Source organism: Cylas formicarius, unplaced genomic scaffold, assembly GCF_029955315.1.
Source record: "Cylas formicarius isolate icCylForm1 unplaced genomic scaffold, icCylForm1.1 PGA_scaffold_5__7_contigs__length_24384050, whole genome shotgun sequence".
Lineage (NCBI taxonomy): Eukaryota > Metazoa > Arthropoda > Insecta > Coleoptera > Brentidae > Cylas > Cylas formicarius.
The window spans coordinates 6,960,806-6,972,991 of record NW_026844341.1 but is presented as its reverse complement, the minus strand read 5'-3'; the positions used below and the strand labels follow the sequence as shown (position 1 = coordinate 6,972,991).

At 41.7% G+C, this 12,186-nt stretch overlaps 1 protein-coding gene across 3 annotated transcripts in view; it reads left to right on the top strand.

The window, feature by feature from the left end:
• Positions 1–12,186, top strand: part of LOC132702530 (ankyrin repeat and KH domain-containing protein 1-like) — a 37,342-nt gene that overhangs the window by 3,538 nt on the left and 21,618 nt on the right. For 2 of the 3 annotated variants that reach the window (XM_060671217.1, XM_060671215.1), the window contains exons 4-13: positions 2,296–2,443; positions 3,697–3,930; positions 4,498–4,640; positions 4,700–5,407; positions 6,444–6,687; positions 6,743–6,961; positions 7,012–7,211; positions 7,270–7,444; positions 9,611–10,116; positions 10,179–10,583. In XM_060671217.1, the coding sequence (XP_060527200.1) occupies positions 2,296–2,443; positions 3,697–3,930; positions 4,498–4,640; positions 4,700–5,407; positions 6,444–6,687; positions 6,743–6,961; positions 7,012–7,211; positions 7,270–7,444; positions 9,611–10,116; positions 10,179–10,583 (2,982 nt within the window). The remainder of the gene's footprint in view (positions 1–2,295; positions 2,444–3,696; positions 3,931–4,497; positions 4,641–4,699; positions 5,408–6,443; positions 6,688–6,742; positions 6,962–7,011; positions 7,212–7,269; positions 7,445–9,610; positions 10,117–10,178; positions 10,584–12,186) is intronic. The other variant, XM_060671216.1, reaches the window with a different exon arrangement.

The window sequence follows — 12,186 nt, the reverse complement described above, 5'->3', positions numbered from 1 at the left end:
CTACCAAGTAATCCGAAATAATTCTTTTCTTTTAAAAAATGGAAAAGTAAAAGAACATATTATTTTAATGATGAATGAGAGCATCTATATTATTTCGTTGAATACAAAGGGAAGTGTATTTGTTTGTTGTGCAATAGTAGTGTTTCGATTCCCAAGAAAAGTAAGATTGAACGACATTTTAAGGCCGTTCGTACCAATTTTGATAGTGACTATCCAATGAACTAGAATTAGGAAGAAAAAAAAATATTTCTTTAAAATCTTCAATAACTAACCAGCAAAGTTTTTTACTAAACCACTGCAAAAACATAAAGCAGCAATGATTGCGTCATATGAAATATCGCATTTTATAGTTAGGAATAAAAACAAAATTAACAGATGGAGAATTCGGGAAAGAAGCAATGTTGGAAGCTGGTCATTCACTTTTTGAAGAATTTAAAAATAAAAAGGAAATAGTTTCAGCTATAAACACGTTGCAGTTATCAGCACGAACTGTTACTAGAAGAATTGTATTTTCTTTCCGCTACCGATGGATAAATCGACAGACGTGACAAATATATCACAACTAGCAATTTGCGTGAAGATTATATTTTCTGATTTAACAACAAAAGAAGAATTAAATGGAAGCACCAGAGGGGAAGATGTTTTTTCTACTTTTAAAAAGGATATAACAGATGCAAATTACCTGTAAGTTATCGTCAATTACAACACAACGCAGCACCAGCGGTGATTGGTAAGGTAAGGAAAAAGGATTTATTGCCTTATGTAGACAGGATTCCCCAAATTTATTTGTCATGGTTGCCTCATACATCAGGAAATGTAATGCTCAAAAACAATTGGCTTTCAATATGTATTTACGATAGTAACAAAAATTATTAATTCTATAAAATCGGGGACTATGCAACACAGATCGTTTAAATTACTTTTAGAAGATGAGGGCGTTCAGTTCACAGATCTTTTTTTACATACTGAAGTGAGGTGGCTGAGCAGAGATAAAATACTTGATTGCTATCATGCTTTTGCCACAGATAAAGGAATTTATTGCATCAAGAGGCGAATTCTACGAGCAATTAGAAAATAAGGATTGACTAATCGACCTCGGATTTCTGACAGATAGAACGGCAAAGTTGAATGAATTAAATTTAAAAAATACAAGGGAAAAATCAGCATATCGCTGACATGATTAGTGTTGAGATAAACTGTTGAGAGTTTAAATTTATATAATGAAAATTTTACTGCTACATCGTAATTAGAAATTATAGATAAGCTAATAGAAGAGTTTTCTTCTAGATTTGAAGATTTTGCAGCATTAGAACCCGTCCTTGAAATAGTTTCAGTGTATTTCGAGGTTCATAATATCGAAGACCTAGAATTAGAAATAATACACTTGCCAAGTGATATTATTATAAAAGTGCCTAGTAATGATAAAATGTTTTGGAACATAGTCGCTGAAAACAAGTATCCTATCTTAAGGAAATGTGCGCTAAAAATTTATTCATACAACATACAATTGCGAGTCTTTGTTCTCAAATCTGAAATATTTGAAATCAAAATACCTAACAAAGCTTAATGGCTCACATTTATATAACTGTTTAAATATATCCCCAATTATAAGAAAAAATATGGACACCTAAGTTTCACACTGAATTATATGTATCATTATGTATGACACCAACAAAATAAAGTTATAAAAAATCTGTTTTTTTTTTAATACCTGTTAATACCTGTCATTATCTGTAAATTATGCGCCTCCGGTGATTTTCAAATTTAGTATTGCACTCTTAAGGACAAACAGGTTGCTGACCCCTGATTTAGAGTATAATTAAATTTATTTCTGGTTTTTACAAGAAATTTACTGAAAAAGGTCGTAAAATAACCCGCTTTATTATAAACCCTTCATTTTTCTTATAAAATAAATAAAATTGGTTTTCTTTACATTTACAATAAAAACTACGCTTTCTTGATGTACAGGGATACAGTTGAGTTGCCCAGGCAACGCGTTTATTTGCACTAGCCGAAAAATAAAATTTCTCTATTTCACCGCAAAAATAAATCTAATTAAAACAATATTCTTTTCATTAGCATGGTTTTATAGGAAAAACATATTCGCAAACGTGATCATTGGCCATTAGCAAAATGAAAATTCCTCGAAATTTCCGCGCAAACGTCAACCGGAAAAAAGCCGCCCGTCTCTATTGTCGCCAACGAAATCGTAAACTTCAAAGTGACAGTACTGTCTCGCGTCTTTCCAAAGTCGTTATTAGTGGAGTTTTCACGCGGAAACGTCTAATCCCGCAGGTACTGTTGGCGATGCACGCGAACGTGGAAGATAGGGGCATCAAGGGGGAGTGCACCCCACTTATGGAGGCTGCTTCCGCCGGCCACCTGGATATCGTTAGGCTTTTGGTCCATCACGGTGCCGACGTCAACGCTCAGTCCACTTCCGGTAAGTCGCGTTATTATTAACCAAACCCTACAGCTAAAGTAACCTTCGTAATACCCATTTTTACATATTGAGACTCTGAGACACCTAAGTTAATTGTTACTTGTTCTTGAAAAATTTCTCCCGGTCGTCCGTTAAGCGGCACATTTGCTGATGTTGCTTTGGTTCCAAACTATACAGTATCCAGCTATAGTAATGTACTCATTTTAGTCATTATAACAGTTTTAAAAATATTAACAAGTATCTAATGCTAAATTTAAACTTTAACAACCTCCTCTTCTATATTTTACTGGTTTTGAAAAATTGTTTATGGAAGCCGCAAATAATTATTGTAAGTATATGTTCGATTCTGCTTTCATATTTATAAAGGTCGATAAGAGACATTTTCATATAAAAACGGGTTAAAAATTGTATTTTTCTTTTTTTTTTAATTTTTTAGTGTTCATTAAACTTTTACCTAAGTTTATTAATATATCTAATCGGTAAATATTATATTTTATTAATTTAGTAAGTTATTTTAATTGTTTATATATGTTCTTCTATAAAATATGATTACCAATGTTACCAATATTTTTTCACTTTTGTTATTTACTCGGGACACCTTTAAAATATTAATAAACGATAAAAATTAATTCTAAATATTAAAAAGGTTTTTGGAAGAAAAAATACCACACAATTCGATAAGAGTTGTACGAAATTGGAGTTTACCATATTGGTATTGGTATTGGTATTAAAGGGGGGCGTCCAAGCACCTAGGCCACCAGATGGGGCCGTTGTGCCCCCAGGCCGCTCTAGAGGGCGTCTAGAATGCCGCCCCTCTTATAGAAGGTCAGCAATTCCTTTTAGCCCAATAGTTTACCATAGAATATCATTTGGTTGGGTAGCCGATGAATGCCATAAGAAATTCGACAAACTTTGCCCACTTTAAGAGTAACGTAAATGTCAACGTCTTAAAAATCAATTGACGTAAGCATTCTAAGGTAAAAACAAAAATACACAATTTTTCTATTTTCCCGGACACACAATAGGTTTGCGAGGCGGCATAGTTCAAACGTTCCCGAACTTGTGGTAAACGCGACAACGCTGTACAAATTCGTTGGCTCGTTTGTGGCTTAGAAAACGCCGCTCGTTTTTGGGCGGCTTTTTTCGTTAATTCGGCGTTCTTTCAATGGGCAATAACACGTCTCGAACGTAATGCGGTGCAAAATGTAAGGGTTGTGGTAAAGTGTTAACGGTCGCGTTTCGTGAAAAAACAGGAAACACGCCACTTATGTACGCGTGCGCGGGCGGGCACACCGACGTCGTTAAGTTCCTTCTGGAGAATGGTGCGAACGTGGAGGACCACAACGAGAACGGCCATACGCCGCTGATGGAGGCTGCCAGCGCCGGTCACGTAGGTCTCGCGAAGATCCTGCTGATGCACGGTGCCGGTATCAACACCCACTCGAACGAGTTCAAAGAATCGGCTCTGACGCTGGCCTGCTACAAAGGTACTACCGCGCGTACTTCCAAAATGATACAGTTAATCTTTCGCATATTAATGTGTTACCTCATTAATTGATATTTTTAACTCTTTTTTGTTTAATTAAGCTTTATTTTTTGAAAAAACGGGCAGCTTTACTCATCTCCAATGAAAAAAAAAACACTTGGAACATAAAACTTCAAATTGTAAAGTTGTTTCGAAAAGTAAAAACTTATTGGAAGTTTTCTTGCATTGTAATTGGAACTAATTTTTTTTTTAGATAATGCTTAAATCATAATTTCCCTAGTTAATTTTATAATGTTCGCTAGGGTAATTCCTTTTTTTGCTCCACCTTTTCTAAGTACACATTTAAAAAAGGGCGGATTAAAAAAATTTTTTCACTTTCACCCTAAAAAGACCTAGTAAGCTTCGTTATTAATTTTTATTCAGGCGAAATCAGTGTCGATTTCGTTTTCTTTACGGCGTACCTTTTTCAAATTTTGTTTTACGGAATAAGCTGATGTTTAGAATTTCATCAGAAAAACTTAAGCCCTCTTTCGATGGGAGTTTTCGTCCATTTATGCGTTTCTTTTAGGACACCTGGACATGGTTCGGTTCCTGCTGGAGGCCGGCGCGGACCAGGAACACAAAACCGACGAGATGCACACCGCCTTAATGGAAGCGTCCATGGACGGGCACGTCGAGGTCGCCAGACTCCTCTTGGATTCGGGGGCGCAGGTAAAAAAAAACTCGCCGCCGTTTTCGTGGAGTTTGAAATTCACACTTATCGGTTCCAGGTAAACATGCCTACCGATAGTTTCGAGTCCCCGCTAACCCTAGCGGCGTGTGGGGGTCACGTGGACCTCGCGATGCTCCTAATCGAACGTGGAGCCAACATCGAGGAGGTCAACGACGAGGGCTACACCCCGTTAATGGAGGCAGCGCGGGAAGGTCACGAGGAAATGGTTCACCTGTTGCTCGGACAAGGTGCCAATATCAATGCCCAAACCGACGAAACCCAAGAGACGGCGCTGACGCTGGCGTGCTGCGGGGGTTTCACAGAGGTGGCCGATATCTTACTGAAAGGGGGCGCGAACATCGAACTGGGCGCGTCCACGCCCCTAATGGAGGCCGCGCAGGAGGGCCACCTCGATCTCGTGCGTTTCCTGCTGGAATACGGCGCGAACGTGAACGCGGTGACGCAGACGAACGACACTGCTTTGACGTACGCGTGCGAGAACGGCCACACGGACGTTGCCGATCTCCTTCTGCAATACGGGGCCGATCTCGAGCACGAGTCCGAGGGAGGGCGCACGCCTCTGATGAAGGCGTGCCGAGCGGGCCACCTCTGCACCGTCCAGTTTCTCATCTCGAAGGGCGCAAACGTGCGCAAGCAGACCACCAACAACGACCATACTCCGCTGTCGCTGGCCTGCGCGGGCGGCCACCTCACCGTTGTCGAGCTGCTACTCGGCAACAACGCCGATCTGAACCACCGGTTAAAGGTGAGTGGGTAGTTCAAACGTCCCGGCCTCTCGAGGGACAAATAATCGTAGTCGTTCTAAACCCATTTGTATTTTGGTAGTAGTTCAAATATATCAAGTAAGTGCTCCTGTTATAACTTTATGTATAGCGCATATAACTTAACAATATTTTATAGAAGGATTTTAACAAAAATAACACATTTTCTTAATAATTACTAATTAAACCATTCTTCGCAACGTTAGGTCGTTGATAAAATTAAGTTTTGGTTAGTAATAATTAGCAAATTCGTCCACACTTCATTAAAATTATCGACACTGTTTATTTGAGAATCTTGCAACCAGAATTTATTTTAATCAATTAAGGTCCGGCGATTGTGCTGGCCATTGAAGAACTTGTACATTATTTTCCTGGAACCAGTCCTGAACAAGACGAGATGAGTGTTGCAGATGATTGTTCTGCTGAAACCAATTCACAATGGACGTCTCCAACATACCAGTCTATCCGTTCCGCGAACGACGTCGTCCTCACCGCATTCAGAATTAAACATTTTGTAACTGGTTTCGTCGTCAAATATGTTTTTTAGAATTCAAATGTGGCGCAAATTCAAACCTGTCAAGGCGATTTTTCTTATAAATCAATGGCTGGAAGTCTACTAAAGTTTCGCCTCAACTAATCGTTGTTGAACAGTATTCGCACCAATTTGCAGTTCAGGAATTTCAGTTATTATCCATAATCCTAAGCTGAACCCCGGATCTCTTTGCGAAACTCTTTGGATTCTTCTATCAATCCAAAATGAAGTTTTCTAGAGCCTTCTTGATTTTTGGTATTTTTTTCTAAACGCTTTCACTATGTTCTCAAAACAGTCTTATTTTGGCTAGTTAAACTGCTTGGATATATAAAATCGTAAACTTTACTGCTAGTTTAATTTTAACCGTATAATTTGACTCTATCATAAAAGTTGCTTTACTTTTGTCGGATAGTGTAAATATTCGTTGTTATTGTCACCACTGGCTGCCCGTCGGATGGATTTTCAATTTCTTGAACCGCTCGTTGCAGGACAATTCAACGATGCTGATAGAGGCGGCGAGGGGCGGGCATACGAGCGTCGTCAAGCTCTTGCTCGACTATCCGCATTCTATTCAACCGATCATGCTCAATCAGCACCAGCAACAGCCGGCGACCGCGGCCACTAACCTGTCGATGCTCCCCGGCCAGGTCGGGAGTCGCGACTCCCCGGTGCCGCCCGGGGGGGCGATACCGCCCAATCTGCCGGCCGCCTCGTTCTTCCAACCGCCGGCTGGTAGGAACTGCTTATCGAATCTGTTTGCATAATTTTCCTGATTTTCCTCCTGCAGCGGTGCTCCAGGAAGTTCCCGAGGCGGTGCGTATCGTGCAGCAGGTCGATATTAACAGCCCGACGATCGAGGTAAACGCTAAACAACAGATTCAGCAGGCCGGTCAGAGGTCTGCCACGTCTGCCACTGGCATCGGCGGAGAGCAGGTTCAGCAGCCGAAGAGCGGCGGCCGCAAATCGATACTGCCGAAGAGTCGGTCGACGGGCGCCATGTTCGATGGTAAGTCGTCGGTAGTTTAAATGCTCGTGATTTTACGTCGCCCTACCTAGGAACGCTGACGTCGGCGGAAGTTCAGCAGGTGCGCACTCCGCCGCTCAGCGACTTCGAGGAGGAAGTGTTTTCCGCGACCGAGTTCCTCAACAAGGAGGATCCCAACGGAACCCTCCTGGACTTCATCAAAAACCGGAAGAAGTTCATCTCTGATCCGGACGGGAACACCCAGAAGCAGCAGATCTTGGAGGAATTGCACGTAGGTTTTTTTTTCACCACTCCTCGCGATCGTTTTCTCGATTAACGGTGTGTTGCAGCGGGTGGAACGGGAGTTGCACGGAAAACAGCAGCAGCAGCAACAGCAGGCGGCTCATAACCATATTTTCCAGTACGCGATACCTCAGGATCAGTGCCAGTCGACGGGCAACCCCAACGGTCTACCACTGCCGCTCAATTTCGACATCGCCATTCAGCAACAGAAGCAGCAACAAGGTATTTTGATCGCATTACTATGCTATTTTTCAAATTCGTTCTTATACCCTTTTTTCATCTCTCGGTGATTGTTGTAACACATTCTGGCTCGGACAGCGTTTCTTTCATTATGTGTGTTGTGTATAAAATCCCTCCATGCCGTTATAAAAGAAGTCAGTAGGTGCTAAATCAGGACTATATGGTAGATGACCCATCAAATCAACGTTTTTAATATTCAAAAAGTTCTTTGTTTGCACTGATCGGTGGAGAGTGATTCGTCTTCGGCGGTTGGTTTGTCTATTTTCTTCGAAGACATTTGGCAAACAAATGGTGGTGTACCATTCAGAATTTACTGTTTTACCTTTCATCAAAGAAACAGTTTCAAACTGGCCAGTTTTCCTGAAAAAAACAGGCCACCATTTGAGGTGCTTCGCGCACGAACAACTTTTGTGGACTTTGTCTCGACTGCTGCTTACTTTCAGGTTCATGATTCATCACATGTCACGATATTATAGAAAGCATCGCGATCGTATTTTTTTAACATTTCCTTCTACCAACAAAACGACCCTTCTTTTGAGCTGATGTCAAATTGTGCGGAATCCAACGCGAACAATTTTTTTTAGCTGCCAAATGTTCATGCAAAATTCCGCTGGTTCTGCTAATGCCCAAAGATACCTCAATCTCAAGATGAGCCTGCAAAATCAGTTTCCCCACTGCATCAATGTTTTCTTGGACAACCACCGATTTTGGATTACTTTTTCGAAATTCATCCTTAAGAAAACTGCGACCACGACTGAAGTCCAAAAACCAGCGCTAAACAGTAGTCCTAGAGGGTGATTTAACTCCAAAAGGCGAATTAAGTTCATCGATGCATTATTGTTGAGTTAGACCGCGTCTAAAGTTGTAAAAAATTATTTCACGAGAATGCTCGCGATTAAGTTCCATTTTTAAACGCCACAATTTTTTTAATTTCTCAAAAAAAAAAACACGAACAACACTCTTTCGCCAAAACCTAACTGAGTAAACCTAACCGCAAAATTTCAAATCCCAAAATATAAAATGCAACCCTCATATCTGTAGAACACCTTCGTATGTATCCCAATATACCTAACATTTTAGTCACAACTTTAGTCACAACGTAAGGACCACTATACTTTGGGAACAATTTTTTGCTGTTTTCGTAGTTGGTAATGTCACTCATTCGAACGAGCACTTATCCCACTACTCCGTATAAAGTAGTTATTTTTAGCAGTGTAATAAGTCTTCTGCTTCGACTGCGTGGGCGTTACTTCTTTTCAGCTTTTCGAATTCTACTTCACTTCATTATAGTTATTTCCTTTCTGACTTATTTCGAGAGTTAGGACTGTATAGTCAATTATCCTTGGTCTAGATCGGAAAAGAAGCTCACGCGGGTTCTTACCCGTAACGCTCTGCACTGCCTTATTGCTACCAGAAAGTAAGTTATCTTCCTAATTTCCTCTCGTCTTCAGCCGTTGTTGATAGAGAAACCAAGATATAATGGTTTCAGTTGTTGGCTCGAAGTTTTGCCCTTTCGTTTAGCAGCATATTTAGATACGAAAATGTTAGATATGCAAACACTTACCTCACTTCCTTCTCGTCGTCAGCAGTTGCTGACAGGGAAGTAAGATCGTATGATTGTACCGTTCTTGTGTATCGCCCGGTGTCATTGCCTTCTGAATCTGCACTGCTAGTGCTACTGCTGAGTCTATGTTGACGTTTTATTATATTGAGTTTTTGTTTATATTTTTTATCCCATAACTATTTATACAGTATAACTAATTAACTAGTTATCTAATTCAGTCTTTTCCGAATACCTCGAGCACTATCCCACCGCTGCTACGTAAGAAATTAATAGGCGAAGTCTCGCTAAAACACTTATTTATTCGAAACCACCATAATAATCCTATGTCCCGACAGGTATTAAAACAGACTGCAACTCAAAAATATTCTTCGAGCAAGCTCCGGGATCATAGCCCACACCATTCAGTGTGCCTCCCCTTTGATGTCATCACGGTCGAATTATATGGTTGTAAATCTTCTAACCCTGTCATCAATATATTTACCCAATGACGCAGTTACGTTTCATGAGAGTAGTTGGAAGTGTAAAATTGTTGCCGCGCCCCTTGCTCCCGGTGAAACGACTGTCAGTTGTTTGCTGTTTGGCAGGCAACCCGAGCAGCAGCGACCAACTACTTCAAGTCCCTTTCTATGCAGGAATCGCCACGCCGCTGCCATCGCCGTCCGGTCTCAAGCTCGCCGGTGAAACCGCCTACAACCAACCGCCGCCGCCCGGGCACCAACCCCAGCAACAACAGCCCGCGTTTTATTTCGCGCCGTTGGCGGCGGCGGCGGCGGCAACGACTGCCACCTCGACCGGCGTTAGTTTACCCGCCACGCCCACCACCGTCAATAACGTGATAACTGGACCCGCGCCCGGCCTCGGCACCCTCGTGTCCGCGTCTTCGATAGCGCAACCAATCAAGTTCCAGAGCGTCGGCGAAGTCAGCCAGAACACGGCCATCAACGATCGTCCCAAGGTGAAGCCGATCAAGAAGGAGGGCAAGAACATCAGGAAGCAGCAGCAGCAGCAGCAAATTGCGCTGACCCAGTCCCCGCCTCAGGCGAATAATCCTGCACCGCCCAAGCCGTTCAATCTGTTCGCCGACCAACAGGTTCGTCGCCGGTTCACTCCCCTTCAATTATCTTCGGTCGGCGGACTAACCCGTAGTTGCAGATCCAGATGTTCAGACAGCTGCAGATCCCACCCCAGCAGCAGCAGCAGCGAGCGCAGCAGTGCCCGAAGATGGACGCGAAGACGCAGGAGCTGCTCAGCGTGCAAGACCTGGACGTGCAGTTTCTCAAGGAGGATCAGCAGGAGAGCTTGCTGACTGCCTCGATATTGCAGCAGTTCCACAACACTTCGATACCGTTCATACGAGCCGCGTCGGTCGGCTCTCCGCAGAAAACGCGGCTGGAAGTGTACGATCCGTCGCAGGACGGCGGCGGCAAAGTGACCAAGCTCGAACTCAGCGAAAAGGACTTTTCGTCGGTGGACGACATGGTGCAGACGCTCGAGGTGCAGCCCTATCCCGCCGCTCTCGACGAGTCGATGATCGCTTCGCTGACGGCCGCGCAGCAGGTGCGTTTTTATCCCCCTGCGTTTATTTTTTAAAACGGCGAAACGGAGTAGTTCAAATGAACCGATCGCGGTATTGCGGTCCCGCTATTTCGCGAAAACCAAGTCGATAAATACCACGCGGCGTTATGATCTTTAAGAGCACTTTCACATAAACAACTATATGTTACCGTGAATATCTGACAACCGCTGATACGTGTATGTTACTTGTATGTGTGATCCATTCATCAAATATCGTTATTCACCATCACCGTCGAATGTCAACATTCATCATACAAAAGATTTTGTTATAAAAGGAAAACAAATTAAAAAGGTTTATTGAGCTTAACACAAACGCAACAAACCTATCTAATAATATATACATGCATTTTTTTTTCTTAAACTAAAATTGAAAAAAACAAAGTAAATGCACCATGACACTTTGAATTACACAAATGCCTCTTATTTTTACTGCTCCGTTTGGACATGGAACAATTTTTTTGCAGTTACGGAGTGTATGAGCCTTGTCCTCCATTTTTTGATTTAGCACAAGCTGGCTTCTCTTACCGAAATGTTTCGAGCTGGAATCTCATCCGTGGAAATTAACTTTTCTTTGCAAATTGAATACGGGTGAATAGCTGCTTCAAGGTGGCATTTTTGTTTGCTAATTTATAAATCTGAATCTGCTATTCCAACAACAATGGCTAGGCTAACACATCATGGCTAACGGTATCATCAATTTGGGTCTCAGAAAAGTTTGTTTTTGAAGTGTGCAACCTTTTTGTTGCTTGCAATAGTAGACTCTCTTTTGCAGCTACTTTTTTTTCAATTAATAAACCCGTGGTGCCTAGTCAGCACTTGAGATGGAGAAGTAATTGGTTGTAGGTCAATCAATGTTTGAGTTGAATATGTGCTGGGTTGTGGATCAGTCAACAGTTCAGATGAAGACATGCCAGGTTGCGGATTATTTAATTAGATACATGAGGTGAAGGTGGTGGATTAGTCTCAATGATATTTTGGTCGTCTATGTCACTAAGATCTGAAACATGGTCATTAATTAAATTTTTTTCACAAGTATTTACGTAAACTTTCTCGGTTTCAATATTTCTAATTTGCTCGTTGGGGTGAGATGACGAAGCTATGCCTTTTTTTGGTTTAAGGACAAACAAACATTCATATGGACTCTGACGTATTGCTTCATGGTAAGTTATGTTTTTGGTTTTTTGGTACAAACGACAACCTTTCTGACCATTTATTTGAATTACTATCGTACATTTGCGCAGTTAACATATTCTGTATATCCTGATTGGCTCTTTTGACCGGGCCTTGTGGTTGGCTGTGGCGAGGCTTTCCGTGCTCTATTTTGATATTTAGCGTATAGTTCCGATATGACTTGGTTACTGAACTCTCTGCCATTATCCGAATGCAATATTGCGAGAGCACCAAATATTCAAAAATTAATTGAAGGAGGTGATATGGTACTTCCTCCGTTCTCTTTGGATTTTAACGGTCGTAACTGGACAAATTTGGCCAAGTGATCTTATCGACTTGACATTTACAGTTTTTGGAACTGAACTTATCATTAGTTTTAAAATACACTAGGCGCACTGCTTTTCATTTGACATTG